The 25,157-nt window shown below is 52.1% G+C and overlaps 6 protein-coding genes across 18 annotated transcripts in view; 2 read left to right on the forward strand and 4 right to left on the reverse strand.

Annotated features, from left to right (window-relative positions):
- Positions 1-5,112, forward strand: part of LOC115640738 (zinc finger protein 420-like) — a 31,868-nt gene extending 26,756 nt beyond the window's left edge. For 7 of the 8 annotated variants that reach the window (XM_030543688.1, XM_030543694.1, XM_030543692.1 and 4 more), the window contains 2 exons: positions 1,507-1,620; positions 2,342-5,112. In XM_030543688.1, the coding sequence (XP_030399548.1) occupies positions 1,507-1,620; positions 2,342-4,332 (2,105 nt within the window). In that variant the 3' untranslated portion in view covers positions 4,333-5,112. The remainder of the gene's footprint in view (positions 1-1,506; positions 1,621-2,341) is intronic. The other variant, XM_030543689.1, reaches the window with a different exon arrangement.
- The window catches only part of LOC115640751 (zinc finger protein 436-like), a 452,700-nt gene that overhangs the window by 260,076 nt on the left and 167,467 nt on the right, over positions 1-25,157 (reverse strand). The gene's annotated exons all lie outside the window — the stretch shown is intronic.
- LOC115640827 (zinc finger protein 300-like) overlaps positions 1-25,157 on the reverse strand; it is a 308,757-nt gene that overhangs the window by 179,083 nt on the left and 104,517 nt on the right. The gene's annotated exons all lie outside the window — the stretch shown is intronic.
- LOC115640730 (zinc finger protein 260-like) overlaps positions 1-25,157 on the reverse strand; it is a 341,512-nt gene that overhangs the window by 153,682 nt on the left and 162,673 nt on the right. The gene's annotated exons all lie outside the window — the stretch shown is intronic.
- LOC115640774 (putative zinc finger protein 66) overlaps positions 1-25,157 on the forward strand; it is a 687,485-nt gene that overhangs the window by 27,612 nt on the left and 634,716 nt on the right. The window lies entirely within an intron of this gene.
- The window catches only part of LOC115640675 (zinc finger protein 850-like), a 542,158-nt gene continuing 531,228 nt past the window's right edge, over positions 14,228-25,157 (reverse strand). Inside the window, exons 11-15 of the mRNA XM_030543551.1 lie at positions 21,159-21,298; positions 20,322-20,408; positions 19,661-19,787; positions 16,389-16,502; positions 14,228-16,061 (exon numbers count right to left, since the gene is read on the reverse strand). Coding sequence (XP_030399411.1) covers positions 14,494-16,061; positions 16,389-16,502; positions 19,661-19,787; positions 20,322-20,408; positions 21,159-21,298 — 2,036 coding nt within the window. The 3' untranslated portion in view covers positions 14,228-14,493. The remainder of the gene's footprint in view (positions 16,062-16,388; positions 16,503-19,660; positions 19,788-20,321; positions 20,409-21,158; positions 21,299-25,157) is intronic.

Here is a 25,157-nt window from a genome sequence, read left to right on the forward strand (position 1 = left end):
CAAGATTTGCAAGTATCTTGTCCCCTTATTGTGTTGTTACCATATGTCCTCCTAACGGAAAGAGAAGAGCGTGAATGCCCACTTCCAGCAACTGAATCAACGTTAGTTGAAGACGCATCCCCGGTAGATGAAGTGTTACGCCTTGGAGAAAAAGAGGTTTGGTTCACAGATGGTCATTTGTACCATGAAAGACGTAAGCAGTATATGGGTGATGCTGCTGTGCAAACTAATGGGGAGACTCTCTGGATCCATGGGCATGACTTCAGCGCAGGCAGCAGAGATCAGAGCTCTTAGGCCATGTCTACACTGGCGTGTTACAGCGCAGTAACTTGCTCGCTGGGGTGTGAAAAATCACCCTTCCCCAAGTGCAGTAAGTTTGCGCCCTGTAACGCGCCAGTGTAGACAGGCTCCCGGTGCTTGGCGCTATTCCCCTCGTTGAGGTGGATTACATAGAGTGCGGGGAGAGCTCTCTCCCGAGCGCTCGGGGGTGGCCACACTGTCAGATCAAAGCGCTGCTGTGGGAGCACTTTGAGGATTCTAGTGTAGACTTGGCCTTAGTGTTTTGCTTAAACAGATAAAATAATGTTGTACTTTGCCTTTATGTCTATGTGGATTCAGACTTTGTGGTACAGGGACTGTTACGCTGGATTTGGCTTTGGGAAAAGAACCATTGGGAAACAGCTGAGGGGGAAAATTTGGTCCAAAAGGAAAACTGGAAATTTATCCATGATTGGTGGAAAGCACACCTGGGAAAATTAAAAGTAAGATGTACTAAAAGTCATCAAAAGGGAGAGGGGGATGAAAAATGTCGGAATGATAAAGTGGCTGCTTTAGCTATATTAGCAAAAAAAGGAACCTTTGAGGATTATGGTAGTTACTAGAGCTCACGCCATAAAACAGGAGGCTGAACCTAAAGATGGGGAACCTGGAGTATGAAAGGGGATTATGCAGTAAATAAGGAAACAGGAGAGGTAACGTGAGTACCTGATAAACTTCAAAGAGAAGAGATCATTAGCCTGTGTCAGTCTATGGCCAGCCGCGGAATAAAAAATACTCTCAGGAAAAAACAGATTGGAAAACAGTCTAAGGTGTGAGAGGATGCAGAAAAATTGGTTAAAAATTGAATAAGATGGGCCGCAGTTGAAAATAGACCACCAAATTTGGGATTCTTCTGGCACCAAAGAGTTGTAGGGCCGTGGAGTAGAATACAGGTTGATTATATTAAGACCCAAAGGGGGAATCAGTATTTATTAGTGATAGTAAAAAGAATAGGTCCTTGTGGCACCTTAGTCCTATAACATATTACATGGATATATGGATTATATATGTACATATCCCAACATAGCCTGCCTCTCCCAAGGGGGCTCAGTGACCTTGCTCCCATCCTCTGGAATTGAATTATCTCTCAGCACAGGGACAGGTTCTGCTCATGGAATGCCCTTTGTGACAAGTAGTCTCTCAATACTCTGTGCACCCTGATCTGGTCTGATTTCACCCTGTGTATAGGATTTCCCATTCCCAAACCTGACCTGATCGCACAGCTGGAACGAGGGGAAGAGCCGTGGGTACCCGATCTCCAGGCCGGTGAGGAAAGAGAGGTCCTGAGATGCACCTGCACAGGTGAGGACTGCCACAGAAACCGTCTGGGGAATGAAGGCAAAAGTTGATAATCCCAAAAATATGGTGTAAGGCTACATCTACACTACAGCACAAAATCGAAGTTACTAAAACCGGTTTTATAAAACCGATATTATAAAATTGATTTCATGCGTCCACACTAGGGCACATTAATTCGGTGGTGTGTGTCCATGGTCCTAGGCTATCATCGATTTCCGGAGCGGTGCACTCTTGGTAGCTACATTAAAGGAATGAGACCAATAACTTTGATTTCTGTCCACACTAACCCTAAATCGATATAGTAATATCGATTTTAGGGTTACTCCTCTCGTTGGGGAGGAGTACAGAAATCGATTTTAAGAGCCCTTAAAATCGATTTAAAGTGCCTTGTAGTGTGGACGGGTACAGAGTTAAATCGATTTAACACTGTTTAAATCGATTTAACTGTGTAGTGTGGACCAGGCCTAAGTAAGAGCCCACAGTTCTTCCTCATGTCAACAAGGGGACAGCTGCAGTCAGCAGATATCGCTCACTGTTTTCCACCCATCCTCTTAGATGCAGGAGTTTCCTTCACAGATTTCTTCCCTGTGAGTGTTTAGGTGGGATCTGGAAGCAGAATCCAATTGCTGATGCTTTGCAACTTTCCTGTGTTGGGTTTTCCCTCTGCCTGTTCCTCTTTCTCCCCAGCACAACTACTCCTGTCTGGATTGTCTCTCTCTCCCAGCAGGTGCTGAGAGAGTCGGTGAGAAGGAGGAGGGGAATCATCATGAGGAAGATCCTGAGGAAGTGGAACAACAGTGCACATTTATGGGAAGAGCTGAAGGGAATTTTTCCCAGTGCTGGGAAGAGGGAGAAGCCTGGGGAAATTGGCACAGGTTAGAGAGGCTGATGGGAAACCACCCAGGGAAGGAAGTGGATGAATCTATTAACTGTGGGATCGGAGATAAGGATCCCACAGCCCAGTGGATAAATCCCAAGGAAGAGAAACCCTACCACTGTCTACAGTGTGGGAAAGGATTCATTGTGAGATCACAGCTTGTTACAAATCAGACAATCCATGCGGGAGAGAACCCCCTTCAATGCTTGGTCCCCGGGAAAATCTTCAGTATCTGCTCAGACGTTAATTACCATGGGAAAAACCACATAGGAGAGAAATCCTATCAATGCCTCGAGGGTGGGAACTGTTTGAATTCAGCACTAATTACACATCAGATAAACCACACAGGAGAGAGACCGCAAAAGTGCTTAGACTGTGGGAAAAGTTACACACAGCAATCAGACCTTGTTAAACATCAAGCAATCCACATAGGAGACAGACCCCACAAGTGTTTGGATTGTGGGAAAAGTTTCAGAAACACATCAGACCTTGTTAGACATCAGGCAATCCACACAGGAGAGAGACCCTATAAGTGCTTAGACTGTGGAAAGAGTTTCACACAGCGATCATATCTTGTAACACATCAGAGGATCCACACAGGAGAAAGACCCCATAAGTGCTTGGACTGTGGGAAATGTTTCATATGGAGGTCAGAACTTGTTAAACATCAGAGAAGCCACACAGGAGAGAAACCCCATAAGTGCTTAGACTGTGGGAAATGTTACACACGGCGGTCAGGCCTTGTTTCACATCAGGCAATCCATACAGGAGAGAGACCCCATAAGTGTTTAGACTGTGGAAAAAGCTTTATACGGAGGTCAGTCCTTGTTAGACATCAGGCAATCCACAGAGGAGAGAAATCCCATGAAGGTGTGGACTATGGGAAAGGTTTCCTATATAGGTCAAACCTTGTTAAACATCAGGCAATCCACATAGGAGACAGACCCCACAAGTGCTTGGACTGTGGGAAAACTTTCAGAAACACATCAGACCTTGTTAAACATCAAGCATTCCACACAGGAGGGAGACCCCATAAGTGCTTAGACTGTGGGAAAAGTTACATACGAAGTTCAGAGCTTGTTAGACATCAGAGAACCCACACTGGAGAGAGACCCCATAAGTGCTTAGACTGTGGAAAGAGTTTCACACAGCGATCATATGTTGTAACACATCAGAGGATCCACACAGGAGAGAGACCGCATAAGTGCTTGAACTGTGGGAAAAGTTTCATATGGAGGTCAGACCTTGTTAAACATCAGGCAATCCACACAGGAGAGCGACCCCATAAGTGCTTAGACTGTGGGAAAAGTTACACACGGCGTTCAGACCTTGTTAGGCATCAGGCAATCCACACAGGAGAGAGACCCCATAAGTGCTTAGACTGTGGAAAAAGCTTCGTACGGAGGTCAATCCTTGTTAGACATCAGGCAAACCACACAGGAGAGAAATCCCATAAGTGCTTAGATTGCGGGAAAAGTTTCATATCGAGGTCAGAACTTCTTAAGCATCAGAAAATCCACACAGGAGAGAGACCTCACAAGTGTGTGAACTGTGGGAAAAGCTTCGTACGGAGATCAGCCCTTGTTAAACATCAGAAAATCCACACAAGAGAGAGACCCTATAAGTGTTTGGACTGTGGGGAAAGTTTCAGAATTCCATCATCCCTTGTTTTACATCACAGATTCCACACAGGAGAGAGATCCCACAATTGTTTAGTCTGTGGAAAAGGTTTCATATGTAGGTCACACCTTGTTAGACATCAGAGAATCCACACAGGCGAGAGCCCCCACAGTGCTTGGACTGTGGGGAAATTTCACGCAGAGATCACACCTCATTGAACATGAGAGAATCCACACAGGATCTAAACTCCTCGGACACAGAGACAGAAAGTGTTAAGGAAATTGCATGTAATTGACCTAGATTCAACCTTTAGAGACATGTTACAAAAATGTGTGTCCTCCTGAGATAAACTAGAGGTCGAAAGGTAAAGGTGTATTGTTAAAGACATGGAAGAAGATGGTAACTGTAGTAGTCTCTGTTTAGCTGTATCTTGTTAGAGGTTAACAATGGAAATAAACAGTTCCTGCCTAGGGCTCTATTCTGTGAATTCAGAGATCAAAAGGGAACATTAACATTTAGACAAAACTTGGCTGTATTAATGTCATTGTTCGTCTCCTGAAAGTTTGTGGTAAACTGTCTATGAACTGCTTTATGGAGAATCACCTCATGTTAATCCATGTTATTAATTACCAGTGATGTTTAGGAAATAGAAGGTTACTTCACAAGCCTGTTGTTCAGCCAAGACGTGCTGTCGAGATGCTGTAAAAATGATCCTTTCTTCTCTGATCTGCCCAAGCGTTATTCGGGGTGGGAGTGAGGGAGTGTGAGTCGGAAGTCGAACATCTCCAGTCCCATCTGGAACGCCCTGACACTGAAATTGGACGTTGGACTGGAACTTGATGAAATGATTCTGTAAAGGACTCTTTGCAATTCTAAAGCATCATCTCTACAGTGAAACTGACCTAAGGACTCGATGCATCTCTGTATGGATAATAATCGTTTAAGCAGCACACTCTCTCTTTTCTTCTTTTAATAAATCTTAGTTGAGTTAATAAGAATTGGCTGCAAGCATGTATTTGGGTAAGAGCTGAAATATTCCTTCACTTGGTGGATAGTGTATTGGATCCTTTGGGATTGGTGGAACATCATAATGTGATGAATAAGATTTTCAGTTATCCCCGTAATGTTGAAGTGGGCTGTCTGGGAGGGAGCCCAAGGCTGGGTTGCTGTAAGGGAGCTGTGCTTTGCCTCTGTGTAGCCAGTAAGGTATTGCAGAAGTTGCTTTGTTGCTGGCTTGGTGAATCTAAGTAGTGGAATAGCCCCTAATTTTGAGGATTGTCGGCCCCATTCTTTGCAGTTTGCCCTAATGGAGCAATCTCAGTGTGGGCCCCGGGACCCTGATCACAACTTCATAAATGCTTTGTGTGTGGGGAAAGTTTCATTCACCATTGTGTCTCCCTAGTCCCAGCTGATGAGGGAGGGATGCCCTGCATTTCCCCAGCCCAAGGTTTTGGGGAAAAAAATCCCATGTGGCTCTGCAGCCACTTCGGCTGGTGGGGAAACATCCGTGCAACTCGCAAGCTGCCACAAATGGAGGGTGGTTGGAAGTCTGCCAATGGTCTCTAGTCCTTGCAGGCCCACGGCTCCCCACTCTTCCTGGGCACTGGGGATTGCCCCGCGGTTCCCCACTACCCGCGGGCCTTGTGGAATCCCTCAGTTCCCAAGTCACCATGCATGCTTGGCACCTCTGGAGTCCCCCGCTGATGGGGGAATCCCAAGCAACTCCTTAGGGGCCGGGTACGTTGGGGAATTTCCCTGGGGGCAGGGAGGAAATGGGTCCCCAGTCCCCATGAATGGGGGTGGGGGGAATTCCCTGTTGCTCCCCAGTCCCTCCCAGGCTTTGGGGAATTCCCTGCGGCTCCCCAGGCCCTGCAGATGGAGGAGAAATCCCCCCCTAAACCTCTCCAGAGGCAACGGCGTTGGGAATCCCCCTCGGGAATCTGTCCCCAGCTCCTAAGTGCAAGGTGCAGGGAGGAAATCCTTTGAAGCTCCCTATTCCCCATGGGTGTGGGGGAATCCAGTCTCTGAGGGCATTTATTCTTTTTGGTTCACCACTCTGGCCGCCCTGTAGGGGGCGGAGGAGGGGAGCGCCCTGCAGCAAACTAGGCAGGGCAGCCCACGTCCTTCCCTCCCCGCCGACAGGAGCAGCGCAGAGCCCTCCTGGCAGACGGCGCGGTGGGAGGGGCCTCACCTGCTGAAGCCCTGGCCGCCCCCCTTCTCTCTCTCTCCCCCCTCCCTCTTCCCCCGCTAGACCAGACACGCACTCCGCTGCATGTCTGCAGCACAGGGAGTCTCCCTGCACCTTGGCTCCGACCGCCTGGCAGGGTTGTTTTTTTTCTGGTTTGCCGCTCTGGCCACCCCGCAGGTGACTAGTGGTTTTGTTTTTTGTTTGGGGCAGCAAAAAAGTCCTGGCCCCGGGGAATGACCCTATGGAGGCTGGGGAAATGCAGGGCCTTCCCCCCATCACCGGCGGCTGGTGTCAGAGCGATGGGGGAATCCCCCCAGTCCCAAGGACTGGGGATCTCTGAGTCACTCTCCTCCCAGGCTGGGGTGCGGCTGTAGATTCCTACCTCGTCCACAGTGGCTGGGCAGCTGTGGGTTATTCACCCACGCCTGGGGCAACTGGAGGTCCTGCGGGGGAGTGTAGCCACAAGGCATTTCCCCCATCTGCAGGGGTTAAGGAACCACAATGGCTGAATGAAACTTTCCCCACAGGCATTTCAGAACTTGTGACCAGGGTCCCAGGGGGCCACACTGACATTGCTCGATTAGGGCAATCGGCAAGGAATGGGCTGACAATCCTCAAAACTGGTGGATATTCCATTATATACGGCTACAGGATGAAATGAATTCCAACTTATTCTGCTCAAATTTTCGGAAGTGATTTTATACATTCGGTGCTGTGTGTCCCCACTAAAGCGCGTGAATTTGGCAGAATACGTTCACAGTACCTAGGCTGGCGTCCAATGTCGGAGCCGTGCACTGTGGGACGCTATCCTGCAGTCCCTGCCGCCCATTCGAATTGTGGGTTAAGTTCCCAGTGCATGATGGGGCAAAAACATTCTCACAGGTGTGTGCTGTCACTTTCTCCTCCCTCCGTGAAAGCTACAGCAGACGCCATACTGCCACCATGCCATATTCCCAAGGGCTTTCAGCATCAAAACAATTAAAAATTCTGTGCACAATATTTTAAAATCTGCCAGTGTTATTTGTCAATACATACACGTGGAGGCTCCAGAATGGCAGTGGCAAATATTGGCCCCCCCCGGCTGCATGGAGGTAGGAGATCACCCTGCAGCCTTCCCCCTCCCCTCCTAGGAGAGGGACTTGGCAGTGACATACCTCTGTGTGCCTGTCAGAAGGCCACAGGGAAACATTTTACATGGTGGCTGGCATGTCAGCCAGGACCCAAAATCCATGTGAATGACTAAAAAAAAATAGCTGATACCAATGGCTGAGTCCAGCCCTCACCGGACTCTCGCCTGCCAGGGCTCTGGGCCGTCACCTCCCAAATGATCTTTCATTCTCCCTAAAATGGAACATTTCCCTCTAGGCCTGAACAGCCCAGCAGTGCTTGGGGTGCGCCGGGTACTAAGAACAGGAATTCTCTTCAGGCACCAGCCTTTTTTTTCTGACCTGATTCACACAGGGCTTGTCTACACCACGGTGTGTTTTAGGGACCAGGCTGTGTCCATACAGCCTCGTCGCTAAAAGCCGGTGTGTGTAAATGCTCTTTGTAGGCAAAATACTTTCAGCTCCACAAGCGGCATTTGCGCTGCTGACAAAGCTGTGTTCAGACTGCCACTTGCTGCGGGAAAACTTTTGGCTTTCGGATGGGGAAGGGGAGCTTTTTAAAGTACCCGGGAAAGACAAGAGCTTTGTCGACAACGTGGCAGCGTAGACAAGCCCATACCTGGTTGCCCCACACGGCTCTGAGGGACTGTATTGGGTAACTCGGCACACGGTTTCAACAGTGCCGGCCAAGCCTCATTTGAAGAGTGGCTCTTGGTTAGGATGGATTAAGGCAGTTTTTAAAGGTCTTTCCAGGAGCGGCCCCAGGGTTTTTGACGCCTTAGGTCCAGGGCCGGGTCTAGCCATTTCGCCGCCCCAAGCACAGTGGTACGCCACGGGGGGCTCTCTGCCACTCACCGGTCCCGCGGCTCCGGTGGACCTCCCACAGGCGTCCCTGCGGAGGGTCCGCTGGTCCTGCGGCTCCGGTGGACCTGCCACAGGCGTGCCTGCAGATGCTCCGCCGGAGCCGTGGGACCAGCGGACCCTCCGCAGGGATGCCTGCGGAAGGTCCACCGGAGCAGCCTGCCACCCTCCCAGTAAAATGCCGCCCCCCCAAATCCTGGCACGCCGGCCCTGGGTCTTTCCCGTAGGTGAGGAAGCATGTGCTGCATTCTTGAAGGGCCCTTTAAAGTCCCACTCGACTCTACACTGTTTAGACCTCTCCCTCGTTCAAACCGCTTCCAGCTGGAGAGACAGACCAGCAGATCCTTGGATCTTCAAGGAAAAAACCATTTCCCTTTCCCCTAAATAAAAGTGTTCAGCTACTCCAGCCTTGTCAAGAGTGAATCCACCTTCTTCCCCAGCTAAGCGGTTGCTCCTTCCCTTGCATTCTGCAGCCCTGATTGCTGCTTTTCTGCTCCAGGTACAACCATAGGCACTGATTCCATGGGTGCTCTGGGGCTGGAGCACTCATGGGGAAAACTTGGTGGGTGCTCTGCTCCAGGTACAACTACCCCGCTCCCACCCTTGACACAGGCATATTGGTAATCATGGGCAGGAAAAGCAAACGCCACCACCTTTTATTTTCCTTTAACTTTCCCTGCTCCCCAGCCAGGTTGTGTGTGTACCTTTCCCTCCTCCCAGCCCACGTCTGCTGCTGATCCCTGCTGGGGAAGGGAGGGGAGGGAAACGGCCAAGGGGGATCCTCAGCATCTGGGCTTAAACTACAGATCAGTGGGAGGCAGGGTGAAAAGGAGACTGTAGGGAGTTGCCCGCAGGGCAGGGCGCACAGGCAGAAGAGGGGAGAGGTGCAGCTGCAGAATGGGGCAGCTGGGGACAGCTGCTCTCCCTGAAGGCCCCAGGAAGCCCCAGCACATTCCCTGCTAGTTCACTGAGTCACACAAAGATGCCTCCCACCCCTCCATTGCTCTTTTCCCTTCCCAGCGCAGCAGGGTGACCAGATAACAAGTGTGAAAAATAGGGACAGGGGCTGGTTGGGGGGCGGGGTGGGGGGGGGTAATAGGTGCCTGTATAAGAGAATGCCCCAAATACTGTGACTGTCCCTATAAAATTGGGACATCTAGTCACCCTACTCCCCCAGCCACCCCCAGCCTCGTTCCTCCTCCTCCGCCACCCTGTCCCACAAGTCGCCTGCCAGCTCTACAGAGCTCAGCTCCATCCACCCCCCCTTCCCAGCCACCAGTCTGTTCCCAGCCTTGCTTGACGACCTCCCCCCACCCCCAATGCCCCCTGCCCTGCTCACTCACACGCTACAAACGTTTGCTCCTGGCTCTGGCTGGTTTCATGGGGGTCCTGCTGCCACCACAGGCAGGGAGAGACTCCGCAGCTCTGAGCTCCTGGGGGGGGAGCAAGGGGGGCGCTGGGTTGAGCTGAAGCCTTTAGTCGGCAGCTGAGGAGGGTGTGGGCAGGGGCAGGGAGAAGCCTGCTGGCCCAGCAGGGGGAAGGGGCCGGACTACGCAGAGGAGTCTGTGGTGCAGCCGGCAAGGAGACACCTGAGCACCTTGTGACGTCCCCCCGGCTACGGCACCCTGACTGTGGGCCCAGTTTGCCCAGCCCTACGCTGAAGCTGGTGGAGTTGAGGCTGTCAGCTGGACACCTCTCTCCCCTCCCCCCCCCCCCCCCCCGCTGTGCTCAGCTCTCTTTCAGGATCAGAATGACGAAAGCCCAACAGTGCCATGCTGGGTCCCAGGAGACCCCCTCCAGGCTCTGCTCCCACACAGCCACTAGCATTCACAGTCACTCCCAGCTCCACAGTGCCACTAGCCAGCCACCCATGAAGTAACCTACACAGCAACACCACACAGGTCGCTACGCCCGGCCTTGCACCCCAGAAACGTGAGGCTTGCCCTGCCCAGTCGGGTCGCTGTGCTGGACAAACTCAATCAGTTGGTCAAAGAGGGCTGAGCAGGCAACAGCCTTGTTATCTCAAGTGGTGTGTCCCAAACAAATGCACCAGTTTGGACACAGGTTGCGCTGTCTCCTCCTGAGGGTTTGGGGCCGGGGAGGGAAGGCGAGCCCAAGCCTTGAGCCGCATCTCCCAGATGTGCACAGCCCTTCCTCATCATACTCAGCCACTTGGGGCTGACAGCAGCATTGAGGGGCTGGAGCTGGGCTGAGGAGAGCTGTGCAGTGACGGGGCGGCACTGAAGGACTGGAGCTGGGCTGAGGGGGGGATCTGCAGTGGGGCGGCACTATGGGGCTGGAGCTGGGCTGAGGAGAGCTCTCCTGCCGACAAAGTGAACGCCACTTTAGTGGGGACACACAATGCTGAATGTATAAAATAGCTTCTGAAAATTCAAATAGAATAAGTTTGAATTAATTTAATACCATAGCTGTATGTATTGGAATATCCACCAGCTTTGAGGATTGTCAGCCCATTCTTTGCAGTTTGCCCTAATCGAGCAATGTCAGTGTGGCCCCGACCCGGGTCTCTGGTCACAACTTCTGAAATGCCTGTGGGGACAGTTTCATACAGCATTGTGGTGCCTTAGCCCCATGGACGGGGGATGCCCTGTGGCTATGCTCCCCCGTAGGACCCCCAGTTGACCCAGGAGTGGGTGAATAACCTGCAGCTGCCCAGCCAGTGTGGGTGAGGCAGGAATCTGCAGCAGCACCGCAGCCTGGGAGGAGAGTGACTCAGAGCTCCCCAGTCCTTGGTGGGGTGGGGGGATTTCCCTCATTGCTCTGACACCAGCCTGTGCTGTTGGGGGGAAGGCCCTGCGTTTCCCCAGCCTCCACCGGGTCATTCCCTGGTGCTCCCACAGGCGTTGTGGGATCCCCCTCAGTTCCCCAGCTGCCATGCGAGCCTGGACCTCTGGTGTTCCCAAGGACCCGCGGATGTGAGGCAAATATCGAGCAGCTCCCCAGGGGTCGGGGGTCTTGGGGAATTTCCCCAGGGGCAGGGAGGAAATGGCTTCCCAGTGATCTGCGAGTGAGGGAGGGATGAATCCCCTGTGGCTCCTCAGCCTTCCCCCCACCCTCCGTGCTTTGGGGAATTCCCTGTGGCTCCCCAGGCCCTGCGGATGGGGGGAAAATCCCCCCTAAACCTCCCCAGAGGCCAGGGGGTCAGGAATCCCCTTTGGGAATCCTCTCCCAGTGCAAGGTGCAAGGACAAGATCCTTTGAAACTCCCTAATCCTCACTTGTGTGGAGGAATCCAGTCTCTGCCGGCAATGATAAAAGAAATAGTATTTTTCCATTCACCTCTTACAAGGACCGTACTACGATCTCTTTATCATGAAAGAGCAACTTACAAATGTAGATTTTTTTGTTATTACATAACTGCGCTGAAAAACAAATCAATGTACAACTTTAGAGCCAACAAGTCCCTTCAGTCCTACATCTTATTCAGACAATCAGAGAAACAAGTTTGTTCACATTTACGGGAGATAATGCTGCCTGCTTCTTATTTACAATGTCACCTGAAAGTGAGAACAGATGTTTAGAACAGGGTCAGCTGTGGGAGATCCCCCAATTCCAGAGGACTGGGGAGCTCTGAGAGATTTCTTCCCCTAGGCTGGGGAGCTGTGGGAGTTACTCTGCTGCCCGCAAGGGTTAGGAAGCACCAGGGGGACTAAAGAGCTCTGGGGCTCCCCCACACTGGCAGTGACTGGGGAGCTGTGGGGGGATCCCCCATCTGCTGGGGCTGGGGATCTGTGGGAATGCATCCCAGGCTGGGAAGCTGCAGGGATTATTCTGCCACCTGTGGTGGCTAGTGGGCTCCATGGGTCCCCCTCATCCCTGGGCCCACCCTGGGGAGCTCTGGGAGATCCCATGCAGACTGGGGAGCTGCAGAAGAATGCCTCTGCCAGCAATGGTTGGGGAGTCACAGGGCATTCCCCCATGCCCAGAACTCCAGGGGTCCCCCACCCTTACAGGTGCTGGGCAGTGAGGGGGATTCCCCACCGCCTGGGGACTGGGGAACTCTGGGGGATTCCTCCCCAGGCTGGGAGCTGCGGGTGTTGCTCAGGTGCCTGCAGTGGCCACTGTCAGGGAGCTCCCAGGGTCCCCCTGAACCATGCGGACTGCAGAGCTGCAGGGTATTTTCTCCACTTGCTGTGAGTGGGGAGTGCAGGGACTTGAGGGGATCCCCTCTGCCTGCAGCAGCTGGGGAGCTATGGGGCATTTCCCTGGATTTGGTGGCTGGGGAGGTGTGGGGGATTTCTCCCCCTCCCGCAGGGGCTGAGGAGCCGCGGCGTTTTCCCCCGGTCATCAGGGGCTGCAGCACTACGGGGGATAATGCAAGGCCCACAGATGCTGGGCAGCCATGCGATACCCCCGCTCTTGTCTGTGAGGCCAGGAGAGCCACAGGGGGATCCCCAATGCCCGCAGAGACTGGATTCCCTCACACCCATGGGGAATAGGGAGCTTCAAAAGATTTCCTCCCTGCACTTTGCACTTGGGAGCTGGGGACAGATTCCCGAGGGGGATTCCCAACCTCGTTGCCTCTGGAGAGCTTTAAGGGGGATTCCTCCCCCATCTGCAGGGCCTGGGGAGCCGCAGATAATTCCCCAAAGCCCAGGGGCGGACTGGGCAGCAAGAGGGGATTTCTCCCTCCACTCATGGGGACTGGGGACCCATTTCCTCCCTGTCCCCGGGGAAATTCCCCAATGTACCCGGCCCCTGAGGAGCTGCTCAGGATTCCCCCATCAGCAGGCCCTTGGGAACTCCAGAGGTGCAAATTACATATGGTGACTGGGGAATTGAAGGATCCCACAAGGCCTGCGGGTAGTGGGAAACTGCAGGGCATTCCCCAGTGACCAGGGAGAGTGAGGCGCTGTGGGCCCGTGAGGACTGGGGACCGTTGGCAGACTCCCAAACACCCTCCGTTTGTGGCAGCTTGTGAGCTGCAGGGCTGTTTCCCCACCAGCCGAAGTGGCTGCAGAGCCATGGGATTTTTTCCCCCAACACCCATGGGCTGGGGAAATGCAGGGCATCCCCCCCATCAGCTGAGACTAGGGAGACACGACGGCTGAATGAAACTTTCCCCACACACAAGGCATTTATGAAGTTGTGACCAGGGTCCCGGGGGCCCACACAGATCGCTCAGTTAAGGCAAACTACAAAGAATGGAGCCAACAATCCTCAAAACTGGGGGCTATTCCAATACTTAGATTAACCAAGCCAGCAACAAAGCAGCTCCTGCAATACCTTACTGGCTACACGGAGGAAAAAGTACAGCTCCCTTACAGCAACCCAGCCTTGGGCTCCCTCCCAGACAGCCCACTTCAACATGATGGGGATTGTGCAACATCTTATTCATCACATTAAAAGGTTCCACCAATCCCAAAGGATCCAATACATTATCCACCAAGTGAAGGAATACTTCAGTTCTTACCCAAATACACACTTACAGCCAATTCTTATTAACTCAACTAAGATTTATTAAAAGAAGAAAAGAGAGAGTGTGCTGCTTAAATGATCATTATACATTCAGAGATACAGCCAGTCCTTTGGTCAGTTTCACCGTTGAGATGATGCTTTAGAATTGCAAAGAGTCCTTTACAGAATCATTTAATCAAGTTCTAGTCCAATGTCCAATTTCAATGTCAGGGTGGTCCAGAAGGGACTGGAGATCTCTGTCTTCTGACTCACACTCGCACCCCGAATAACGCTTCGGCAGATCAGGGAAGAAAGGATCATTTTTCCAGCGTCTCGACAGCACACAGTTATTGAATGAACAGGCTTTTGAAGTGACCTTCTATTTCCTAAACACCACTAGTAAATAATTACATGGATTAGCATGAGGTGATTCTCCATAAAGCAGTTCAAGACAGTTTACCACAAACTTTCAGGAGACAAACAATGACATTATTACAACTAAGTTTTATCTAAATGTTAATGTTCCCTTTTGATCTCTGAATTCACAGAATAGAACCCTAGACAGGAACTGTTTATTTCCATTGTTAACCTCTAACAAGATACAGCTAAACAGAGACTACTACAGTTACCATCTTCTTCCATGTCTTTAACAATACACCGTTACCTCTTGAAGCTCTAGCTTCTCTGAGGAGGACACACTTTTCTAACGTCTCTAAAGATTTAATCTAGGTCAATTATATGCAATTTCCTTAATACTTTCTGTCTCTGTGTCCGAGAAGTTTAGATCCTGTGTGGATTCTCTCCTGTTCATGAGGTGTGATCTCTGCGTGAAATTTCCCCACAGTCCAACCACTTGTGGGGTCTCTCCCCTGTGTGGATTGCCTGATGTCTAACAAGGTTTGATCTCTGTATGAAACATTTCCCACAGTCTAAGCACTCGTCGGGTCTCTTGTCTGTGTGGATTCTCTGATGTCTAACAAGGTGTGACCTACGCAAGAAACCTTTCCCACAGACTACACACTTGTGGGGTCTCTCTCCTATGTGAATAGCCTGATGTCTAACAAGGTCTGATCTCCGTATGAAACTTTTTCCACAGTCCACACACCTATGGGGTCTCTCTCTTGTGTGGCTTGCCTGATGTTTAATAAGGTCTGGCCTCTGTATGAAACATTTCCCACAGTCCAAGCACTTATGGGGACTCTCTCTTGTGTGGATCCTCTGATGTGTTATAAGATATGACCGTTGTGTGAAACTCTTTCCACAGTCTAAGCAATTATGGGGTCTCTCTCCTGTGTGGATTGCCTGATGTCTAAGAAGATCTGACCTACATATGTAACTTTTCCCACAGTCCAAGCACTTGTGGGGTCTGTCTCCTGTGTGGATTGCCTGATGATTAACAAGTTCTGATCTCCGTATGAAGCTTTTTCCACAGTCTAAGCACTTATGGGGTTTCTCTCCTACGTGGATTGCCTGATGCCTAACAAGGTCTGAACGCCGTGTGTAACTTTTCCCACAGTCTGAGCACTTATGGGGTCGCTCTCCTGTGTGGATTCTCTGATGTTTAGCAAGCTCTGACCTCCATATGAAGTTTTTCCCACAGTCCAAGCACTTATGCGGTCTCTCTCCTGTGTGGATCCTCTGATGTGTTAAAAGATATGATCGCTGTGTGAAACTCTTTCCACAGTCTAAGCACTTATGGGGTCTCTCTCCTGTGTGGATTGCCTGATGTCTAAGAAGATCTGACCTACTTATGTAACTTTTCCCACAGTCTAAGCACTTATGAGTTCTCTCTCCTGTGTGTAATGCCTGATGTTTAACAAGGGTTGATGTTTTTCCTAAACTTTTCCTACAGCTCAAGCACTTTTGCGGTCTCTCTCTTGTGTGGTTTATCTGATGTGTAATTAATGCTGAATTCAAACAGTTCCCACCCTCGAGGCATCGATAGGATTTCTCTCCTATGTGGCTTTTCCCATGGTAATTAACGTCTGAGCAGATACTGAAGATTTTCCCAGGGACCAAGCATTGAAGGGGGATCTCTCCCGCATGGATTGTCTGATTTAAAACAAGCTGTGGTCTCACAGTGAATCCTTTCCCACACTGCAGGCAGTGGTAGGGTTTTTCTTCCTTGGAATTTGTCCACTGGGCTGTGGGATCCTTGTCTCCACCCCCACAGTTAGATTCATCCACTTCCTTCCCTAGGTGGTTTCCCATCAGCCTCTCTAACCTGTGCCAATTTCCCCAGGCTTTTCCCTCTTCCCAGCACTGGGAAAAATTCCCTTCAGCTCTTCCCATAAATGTGTATTGTGGTTCCACTTCCTCAGGATCTTTCTCATGACGATTCCCCTCCTCCTTCTCACCGACTCTCTCAGCACCTGCTGGGGGAGAGAGAGACAATCCAGACAGGAGTAGTTGTGCTGGGGAGAAAGAGGAACAGGCAGAGGGAAAACCCAACATAGGAAAGTTGCAAAGCATCAGCAACTGGATTCTGCTTCCAGATCCCACCCAAACACTCACAGGGAAGAAATCTGTGAAGGAAACTCCTGCATCTAACAGGATGGGTAGAAAACAGTGAGCGATATCTGCTGACTCCAGCCCTCCCCTTGTTGACATGAGGAAGAACTGTGGGCTCTTACTTACACCATATTTTTGGGATTATCCACTTTTGCCTTCATTCCCCAGATGGTTTCTGTGGCAGTCCTCACCTGTGCAGGTGCATCTCAGGACCTCTCTTTCCTCACCGGCCTGGAGATCGGGTACCCAAGGCTCTTCCCCTCGTTCCAGCTGTGCGATCAGGTCAGGTTTGGGAATGGGAAATCCTATACACAGGGTGAAATCAGACCAGATCAGGGTGCACAGAGTATTGAGAGACTACTTGTCACAAAGGGCATTCCATGAGCGGAACCTGTCCCCGTGCTGAGGGATAATTCATTTCCAGATGATGGGAGCAGGGTCACTGAGCCCCCTTGGGAGAGGCAGGCTATGTTGGGATATGTACATATATAATCCATATATCCAAGTAATATGTTATAGGGCTAAGGTGCCACAAGTACCCATTCTTTTTACTATCACTAATAAATATGGATTCCCCCTTTGGGTCTTAATATAATCAACCTGAAATCTACTCCACGGCCCTACAAGTCTTTGGTGCCAGAAGGGACCCAAATTCCGGGGCCTATTTTCAACTGCTGCCCATTTTATGCCATTTTAAACCAAATTTTCTACATCCTGTCGCACCTTAGACTGTATTCCCATCTGTTTTGCCCTGAAAGAGAGTATTTTCTATTCCGCGGTGGGCCATAGACTGACACAGGCTAATGATCTCTTCTCTTTGAAGTTTATCAGGTACTCACGTTACCTCTCCTGTTTCCTTATTCACTGCATAACCCCCTTTCATATTCCAGGTTCCCCATCTTTAGGTTCAGCCTCCTGTTTTATGGCGTGAGCTCTAGTAATTACCATAACCCTCAAAGGTTCCTTTCTTTGCTAATTTAGCTAAAACATCCACTTTATCATTCCGACATTTTTCATCCCCCTCTCCCTTTTGATGACTTTTAGTACGTCTTACTTTTAATTTTCCCAGGTGTTCTTTCCACCAATCATGGATACATTTCCAATTTTCCTTTTGGACCAAATTTTCCCCCTCAGCTGTTTCCCAATGGCTCTTTTCCCAAAGCCAAATCCAGCGTAACAGTCCCTGTACCACAAAGTCTGAATCCACATAGACATTAAGGCAAAGTACAACATTATTTTGTCTGTTTAAGCAGATCACTAAGGCTAAGTCTACACTAATATCCTCACAGTGTTCCCGCGGCAGCGCTTTGATCTGACAGTGTGGCCACCCCCGAGCGCTCGGGAGAGAGCTCTCCCCGCACTGTATGTAATCCACCTCGACGAGGGGAATAGCGCCAAGCACCGGGAGCCTGTCTACACTGGTGCGTTACAGGGCGCAAACTTGCTGCACTTGGGGAAGGGTGATTTTTCACACCCCAGCGAGCAAGTTACTGCGCTGTAACACGCCAGTGTAGACATGGCCTAAGAGCTCTGATCTCTGCTGCCTGCGCTGAAGTCATGCCCATGGATCCAGAGAGTCTCCCCATTAGTTTGCACAGCAGCATCACCCATATACTGCTTACGTGTTTCATGGTACTGTTGTCCCACAAACTTACACAGGATCGTTTTAGGGGTCAGGACAAAGATGCCACATTTATTATTAATCCGTAACTATTAGCAAATACCTTAATGCTTATACACATACACTCACACACACACACACACACACACACACCAAAATGTTCTGCAGCTGCTGGATAGTTACCAGTCCTGATTGCAGTTTGAGTTTGCAGCTTGGGATCGGAGCTCGTGGCAGCTAACTGGCCAGGAAAGCTGAGCACGAGGAGGAGCCGGGTCTCTGTCGGGCACGCACCAATGCTCCTTGATGTTGATAGCAGAACGTTACCCAAAGTTTCTCATCTCACCCTTCCTTTTTTATAGGAGTTTAGTTTGGATTCAAAGTTCCTAGGTCTTGTTGTGTCACGCCGCCTCTGGGTTTGCTTGATCACCCGTCAATTGCAGGTGTGACTGTCAGCCTGGGACCTGGCTTTGATCTTCCCTCTGTTGTTCTGTTGTCCTTTTCTTTTTAGGGTGGATGCTTCTTACTTTGTTTAGGGCTGTTGTCTAGGTCTTTAGCCGTTGGTATTTGAACTTATCTCATCAGGACAGGCTGGGGCTGGAGGTTGATTCTATCACCTATGCATACCTCATTCACACATGTAAACTAAACTAATAAGATTACAGCAGGGTTTGCAGAAATGAAGGTTGGAGGAAGCTTTTACAAAATGGAGTGAGTGTTTTAAAATGGAGTTTGAATTACAATATGGAACAGAAGTTACAGTGTAGGCAAGTATAGTGAATAGTGAACAGAAGTTACATTAATAAAGTGAACAATTAAAAACAGTTTCATTTATCAGTTCTACAGTACGAACGACCATCTGTGAACCAAACCTCTTTTTCTCCAAGGCGTAACACTTCATCTACCGGGGATGCGTCTTCAACTAACGTTGATTCAGTTGCTGGAAGTGGGCATTCATGCTCTTCTCCTTCCGTCAGGAAGACATATGGTAACAACACTGCTTGTTATTCTCACAGGTAACATCTCTGCTAGTTAACGTCAAAGTCCTTTGGGCCATCCTGGTATTGGAAACTCCTTTCTCCTGCAGTTTTCCTGATCAGATGTACGTCAGGGGAGAGTGAGGTATCTGTATTACAACAGGGGCTGTGCCACTAGTCAAAGCAAAAGCTTCAATGGCCCACACAGCAGCTAGACATTCTTTCACAAACCGCTGCTCCATAGGGATTAATCTTCTAGACGGGTGCGCCATCGGTATTAACTTTCCCTTATCAGGTTGGAAAGAACTCAAATAAACATGAGTGCACAGCATCTGCAGCGTACGCCATAGGCCGTACCTCTATTACAAGCTTGGCGACAACCATAGGGAGACGAGAGTAGACACAATTAAAGAGGTATAAGAGAATACATTGTAGGTGGCAATTGGTGCTGGAACTGGAGTTTTAAACTCATCTGATACTGAGACATTACAAGGAAAAATATCAGCCTTGGGTAAGATTTTGGGGGCTACCCAGACACATGTGACAACGTTTTTGGTACATTATCCAAGCAAGGAGTAAGAAGTGTGGAGCTCCAATTAAAGCAAGCCCAAGCCTTGAAAACATCTCTAAATATGAATGTATTTTGTGTGCCTGAAATTAACAACACAACGGCACTAGCCACACAGTGTGTACAGGTGCTCACTTATGAGATACACTACTAAGGCCTTGTCTACAGTAGCAAGTTACTGCACTGAAACTTGCTCACGGAGGTGGTTTACCAGCTCCGTCCCAGTGCTGGCGCGTGACCACACTGTCCCATTAAAGCGCTGCACGGCTTCGACTAACTGAGGGGATGGGAATCGCTTACCCAGTGAGGTCACCATCTCGTAGTTCTGATGCATGACATCCCTGTAGAGGGCTCTCTGAATGGGGTCCAGCAGAGCCCCCTGCTCCTGGGTGAAATACACAGCCACCTCCTCGAAGGTCACCGGCATCTGAAACAACAAGAGTCCCCCACTCAGCACCTGCTACCCCATCCGCAATCCCAATATTCACAGGACAGGAAGAAAGAAAAAGAAAACAAACAATCACGGAAGCTCTGGGAAGGCTGGAGAAGCAGATTCCCACCTGCACCCTGCTCAGAGCAGCCAGGAGGCTTTATGAGGTGGGAGGTGAAAGCTCCTTGTCCTCCCCAGCACACGGTGCAGGGCAGGGTCTTCTCATTTCCCACACACCTCCCAGCCACAGGCTGGCACAGGAAGCAGAGCTCTAAGCCAGGGACAGGGACAGGAATCCCAACAGCTTCCCTGCGTATTTCACAGCAGCCTCAGGTTAGTGGGGTCAGGCTCCAGCACTGGGAGTCTGGTCAGTTTTTCTAGCCCTGCCCAGGGAGTTTGTTTCAGATTTGAGAAATGGGGGAATGTTCCCCCCTCCCCACTGCCAATAGGCCTGCTCGGTATGTTTACCGCACCCTGTCTCCTCCCTGCCTCTCCCTCCCTGTGCCCAGCCCCTCCCTGAAGATCCCCTACCTGAGCTGGCTCCATCACAGCCATTTCCCTTCCCTGCCTCCTGCACACGGGAGGATCTGGAGTTAAAACTGGACGTAATTCCTCAGCCTGTTGGGGCGAGAGGGGCCATGGGGAGGTTACAGAAGGGGCTTCAGTCCATGTCACACCCCGATTCCGCCCAGGCTCTCTCCCTGCAGACAGACACGCTGGACTGTGCCACGCTGGCAAGAAACCCACTTAGTTTATTAGAACCCAGGCCAGGCCCCTCCTGGCAGAACTGAACCCACCGGGGCACCATTAAACCCTCCCAGTAACAGCGTGTCTGTGCCAACTGCTGGAAAAAGAGCAGAACCAAAGGAGCCACTTTGGGGGATTCCCCCAGCACTGTTGTGTCAGCCCCTCTAACGCTCTCTTGGCCCTCCTCCCCCTCACCCCCAAGTAGTGCAGTGATTCAGCAAAGTCGGCAACTGGCTTCTCCTGTCTCAGCTCTGCCCCTTATTCCCAGAAGAGTCAGTCTGCCCAGGGGTGCAGGGAATGGATCTGGGCAGAGCTGGGAACCTCCCTCCGCACTTCTTGCTCCTGATGCCCCTTTCAGTCCCCGCCCCCTTATCTTCTTCTCTCGCCCTTGGAGAACTGGCGAGTGCCCCATTGTCCTGGGCCTTTGCACTTACTAGCTAGATCACCCACTGCCACTGCTAAGAGGGGGTTGATCCTGATGGAGTCTGTTAGGGCAGGCGCTCTGGGACTTGCAGACATACAGGGAGCCCCTCCCCCTCCAGTACAAACTCATCAGCAGGTCCCAGAAAGGGGCCCTCGGTGCAGTGTCTCTTTCCTGCCCAGTCCCAGGTCTCTCCTCACCTGTAGGTTGCGGCTCAGGGGCTGGTGTGAGCAGAGCCTGGGGCTGCCCCAGGGGCTGGTTGAAGTCACTGGAACCTGCCCCTCCCCTCCCCCGGGGCTGGGCACAGAGGGGGGTGAATGCAGGTCCCCCTGCACAGACCCTGGTGCAAAAGAAGCAGAGGCTCAATCTGGGCTCCCAGGTCAAAATTCAGAGGGCAGCAACATTTCACCCAGGGAACTGCATTCCAAGGCTGTAATAACATGAGCAGGGAAAGACATGCGCCCGCCTACTCCTCTCCCTTAGCCAGAACTGGAGCCCTTTGGTGGCAGCAGTGATACCAGACACCTCTGTGTTCTTGGGGAACCAGGGTGCAGTATCCAGCCTGACTCATGAAAGACTGCCCCCCACCCCCCAGCCTCTGCTTAAACCAAAACCCATCAGAGGGAAAAAACTTGCAGAGAGCAGTGAAGGGCATTGGGAGACACACCTACACCCCTCCTGACAAGGGTGACAAGATTAAGACATCTCCATTAGCATACAGAATGGAGAACAGACACAACTCCTCTGGTCTCATCTGCATGAAAGATGGGTCAGGAAGACATCTAAATTTACATACAGAATGGAGAACAGAGAACCACACTGAATTCTGGGACTAGAAAAAGCAGGTAAGCACTGCATCATGGGAATCTCTGCTCCAGATGCTAATGAACCTATGTCTGCTCACACCCAGCTCAGCAATTATCAGACCAATTCTAGTAATGAATCCTTAACTGATATCCAAATAGTGAAGCAGCCTAGTTGCATTGTGGGCTCCCTGGAAGAAAACACCACCCATAGCCAAGAGTGATCAGCTCCTTTTGTCTAGTCTAAAGAAAACCCTTGAGTCATCAGCTTACCTATGAACAAATCTAGTGTTCTCCCTTGAACAATTGTATTTTCTCTGCAAAAATCCCTACTCACCCTCCAGACAGTGTTCTTCTGATGCTTAGATCCAAACTCTGCATCAGTTCCACTGGGACTGCGTATTCTCCTGAGGGCTTGGCTACACTCAAAACTCCAAAGCGCTGCTGCGGGAGTGTGACCGTGGCAGCGCTTTGAAGTGCGAGTGTGGTCTCGGCGGCAGCGATGGGAGCTCTCCCAGCACTGCAGGTACTCCACCTCCCCGTGGGGATTAGCTTACAGTGCTGGGAGCCGCGCTCCCAGCGCTGGGGCACTGTTTACACTGGCCCTATGCAGCACTGTAACTTGCTTCACTCATGGGGGTGTTGTAGCGCTACAAAGCGCCAGTGTAGCCAATGCCTCACTGATTGTGCTGGGGACTCTGCCTGCCTCCTGCCCTCAGGACCCTCGGCTACCAGCATCATCTGGAAACCCCAATCAATTCAAGCTTCAAGAAGCGGTAAGATCCCCTTCTCTCTCTCTCTCTCCCCCTCTCTTCATTTTTCCTTTCTACCTTAGGTATTAACCTTTAATTATGTATGTTATGTTGGTTTAGTCCTCCTTGTGCAGGTATCACTATGATTCAATAAATAACTTTTATGGTTAAGTTGGCTGCTTCTCTCTCTCTTGCTGAACTTGACTCTTTTGTGTTTTTTAGCTTCCCCCATTCACTCTGCAGCAATGCTTCTTTTACCTAAGCTAAAGATCCCTGCAGCGCCCAGAATACTGTGCGGTTTGCTCATTAAGTTGGTTACTGCCAGTTCAATTGTGATGTGAGAGTGGGGACAGGGACCTGCTGAATCTGGGACACATAAGGGTAACAGCTTGAAAGTGCTGCTTGACCCAGTCCACGGGGCCCATGGGCACATAAGGAGAGGCAGCTTGGAAGTGCTGCTTCCTCCAGCCCAGTGAGTCCAGGGACATATAAGGGGTCAGCTTGACAGTGCTGACTGACCCAGTCCACTCAGACTTGCTGTTAATGTATGTGCGGGGGTGGGGGGGTTCACCTGGTTTGGAGGCTGGAGAAACCCAGCCCTAGGGAACCGAGGTCCTGCAGGGTGGCTCCATTGGGAGGGGACTGCACAAGGGAGAAGTAAGGCTCCATATGAAAACGCACGTAACAGAAGCACCCCTTTCCCCAGAAGAGTAACCCAAATAAATGAGTGCACCCCAAAGTAATGGGCAAATATGCTAACAGCAGCTAATGCCTGAGCCTCCCAGTCCTGCCCTTGCATCCCCCTGGGACAGGCAGGCAGCAGCTGATCCCATTGGCCCACAACCAGCAGTGACTCTAGTCTGACTCCGGTGTGGCTGAGATCTGAATCCTGCCCGGAAATCAGACTAGGGCCATGGGCAGCCCCCAACACTCAGGAGAGACAGACCCCACTAGCATGGATGTGTCTTTGGCACATTGGGGCAGCAGAGAAGGTGGGGGTGGAACATCTGGATATTTGCCTTGTAGTTTCTGAGCCCTGTGGGGATAGTCCCCAGCCCCCTACCCACAATGCTCCCTGCCCCCCGGTTCTCCCTTCCCCAGCCGGTCTCCTCTTGCTCTCACGGTTTCCCCCGGCCTCCCCTCCCCACACACCCCATTTCCCTCCATTGCAGCCTCGTTCCCATCAGCCCCGTAATACCCCCCTGAAGCCTGATCTCCCTGCATCGCCCCACCGACCTGCCCCGCATCCTGTCTCCTACAAGCCCATCACCCACTTCCTGTCCCCCCCACATCCCTACACATCCCCGCCCCTCTTACGCCTCCTCCGCTCTGCCCCCCCCTCGTATGGCTCCCCCCGCCCCGCCCCTACGGGGCTGGCGGCAGCTTTCCCGGGCCCCGGGCGGGAATTGCAGCCAGCTCCGCTGGGAGCAGCCTGGGGCCAAACCTCCCCCTGCAGCCCGGGGGTGCCGGGGGGGGCGGGTCTCTCTCACCTTCCCTACGAGTGGGGCCCCCCGGGGCAGGGGCCGGGCCGGGCTGGGGGCTCTGCCCTGGGAGAGGCTCCTGGGGAGCAGCGGGAAGGGCCCTGCTGGAGATTCCCCTCTCCCGGCTGCAGCCAGGGCTCCGGGCTCCCAGCACCAGCCGCCGGGGCTCGGGGATCTTGGAGGGAACCGGGAATCCACCAGCCACCGCGCGTTACTGCAGCGAATTCACTTCAGTCCCCAGGAGCCGCGCCAGGCGGGGGGCGGGTCCTTCCGCGCTCCCGGTCTTGGGGCACTTCAGCAGGTCCCGGAAGAGTGCAGGACCCGCCGCAGAATTGCCGCCGAGAGCGGCAAAATATCACACACACACCCCGCGCCCCCCCAATCCTGGCGCCCTAGGCAACCGCCTAGGTCACCTAAATGGCAGCGCGGCCCTGTCAGTCCCCAGCTCCCTTCTGGGTCCTAGCGATCCACCCGCGGCTCCAGCGGCATCTCTGGGCGCGTTACCAGCCCTGGGTGACCGGACAGCGACTGTTCAGCGCTAGGACCCAGGAGCGGCCGGGAGGCGGCTCCGGGGCAGCGAGCGCTGGGCTCCGGCCCGGCAGCAGGAAGTGACTCGCAGCCGCTGCGGTGACTCTGGCTCCCAGGCTCCTGGCGAGATCCCCGAGCCCCGGCGGCTGGTGCTGGGAGCCCGGAGCCCTGGCTGCAGCCGGGAGAGGGGAATCTCCAGCAGGGCCCTTCCCGCTGCTCCCCAGAGCCTCTCCCAGGGCAGAGCCCCCAGCCCGGCCCGGCCCCTGCCCCGGGGGGGGGCCCGATCGGAGGGAAGGTGAGAGAGACCCGCCCCCCCGGCACCCCCGGGCTGCAGGGGGAGGTTTGGCCCCAGGTTGCTCCCAGCGGAGCTGGTTGCGATTCCCGCCCTGGGCCCGGGAAAGCTGCCGCCGTGCTGGGGGCTGGGACAGCGGCATGTGGGGGGACTGAGGAGGGAGAACTGGGGTACAGGCCCCCCCAGGCAGGCGGGAGGGGGAAACCCAGGAATAGGGAGGGGCAGAGGCGATAAAAGTTTCCCCAGATGGGCTGAGCCAGCTGCAGTGGTTGCAAAAATGGGGGGCTTTTTCTTTCCTCTTTCCCAGGATTTCAGGTCCCATTTCCCCGGGGACGTGTCCTTA

This window comes from Gopherus evgoodei, unplaced genomic scaffold (genome assembly GCF_007399415.2).
Source record: "Gopherus evgoodei ecotype Sinaloan lineage unplaced genomic scaffold, rGopEvg1_v1.p scaffold_32_arrow_ctg1, whole genome shotgun sequence".
NCBI lineage: Eukaryota > Metazoa > Chordata > Testudines > Testudinidae > Gopherus > Gopherus evgoodei.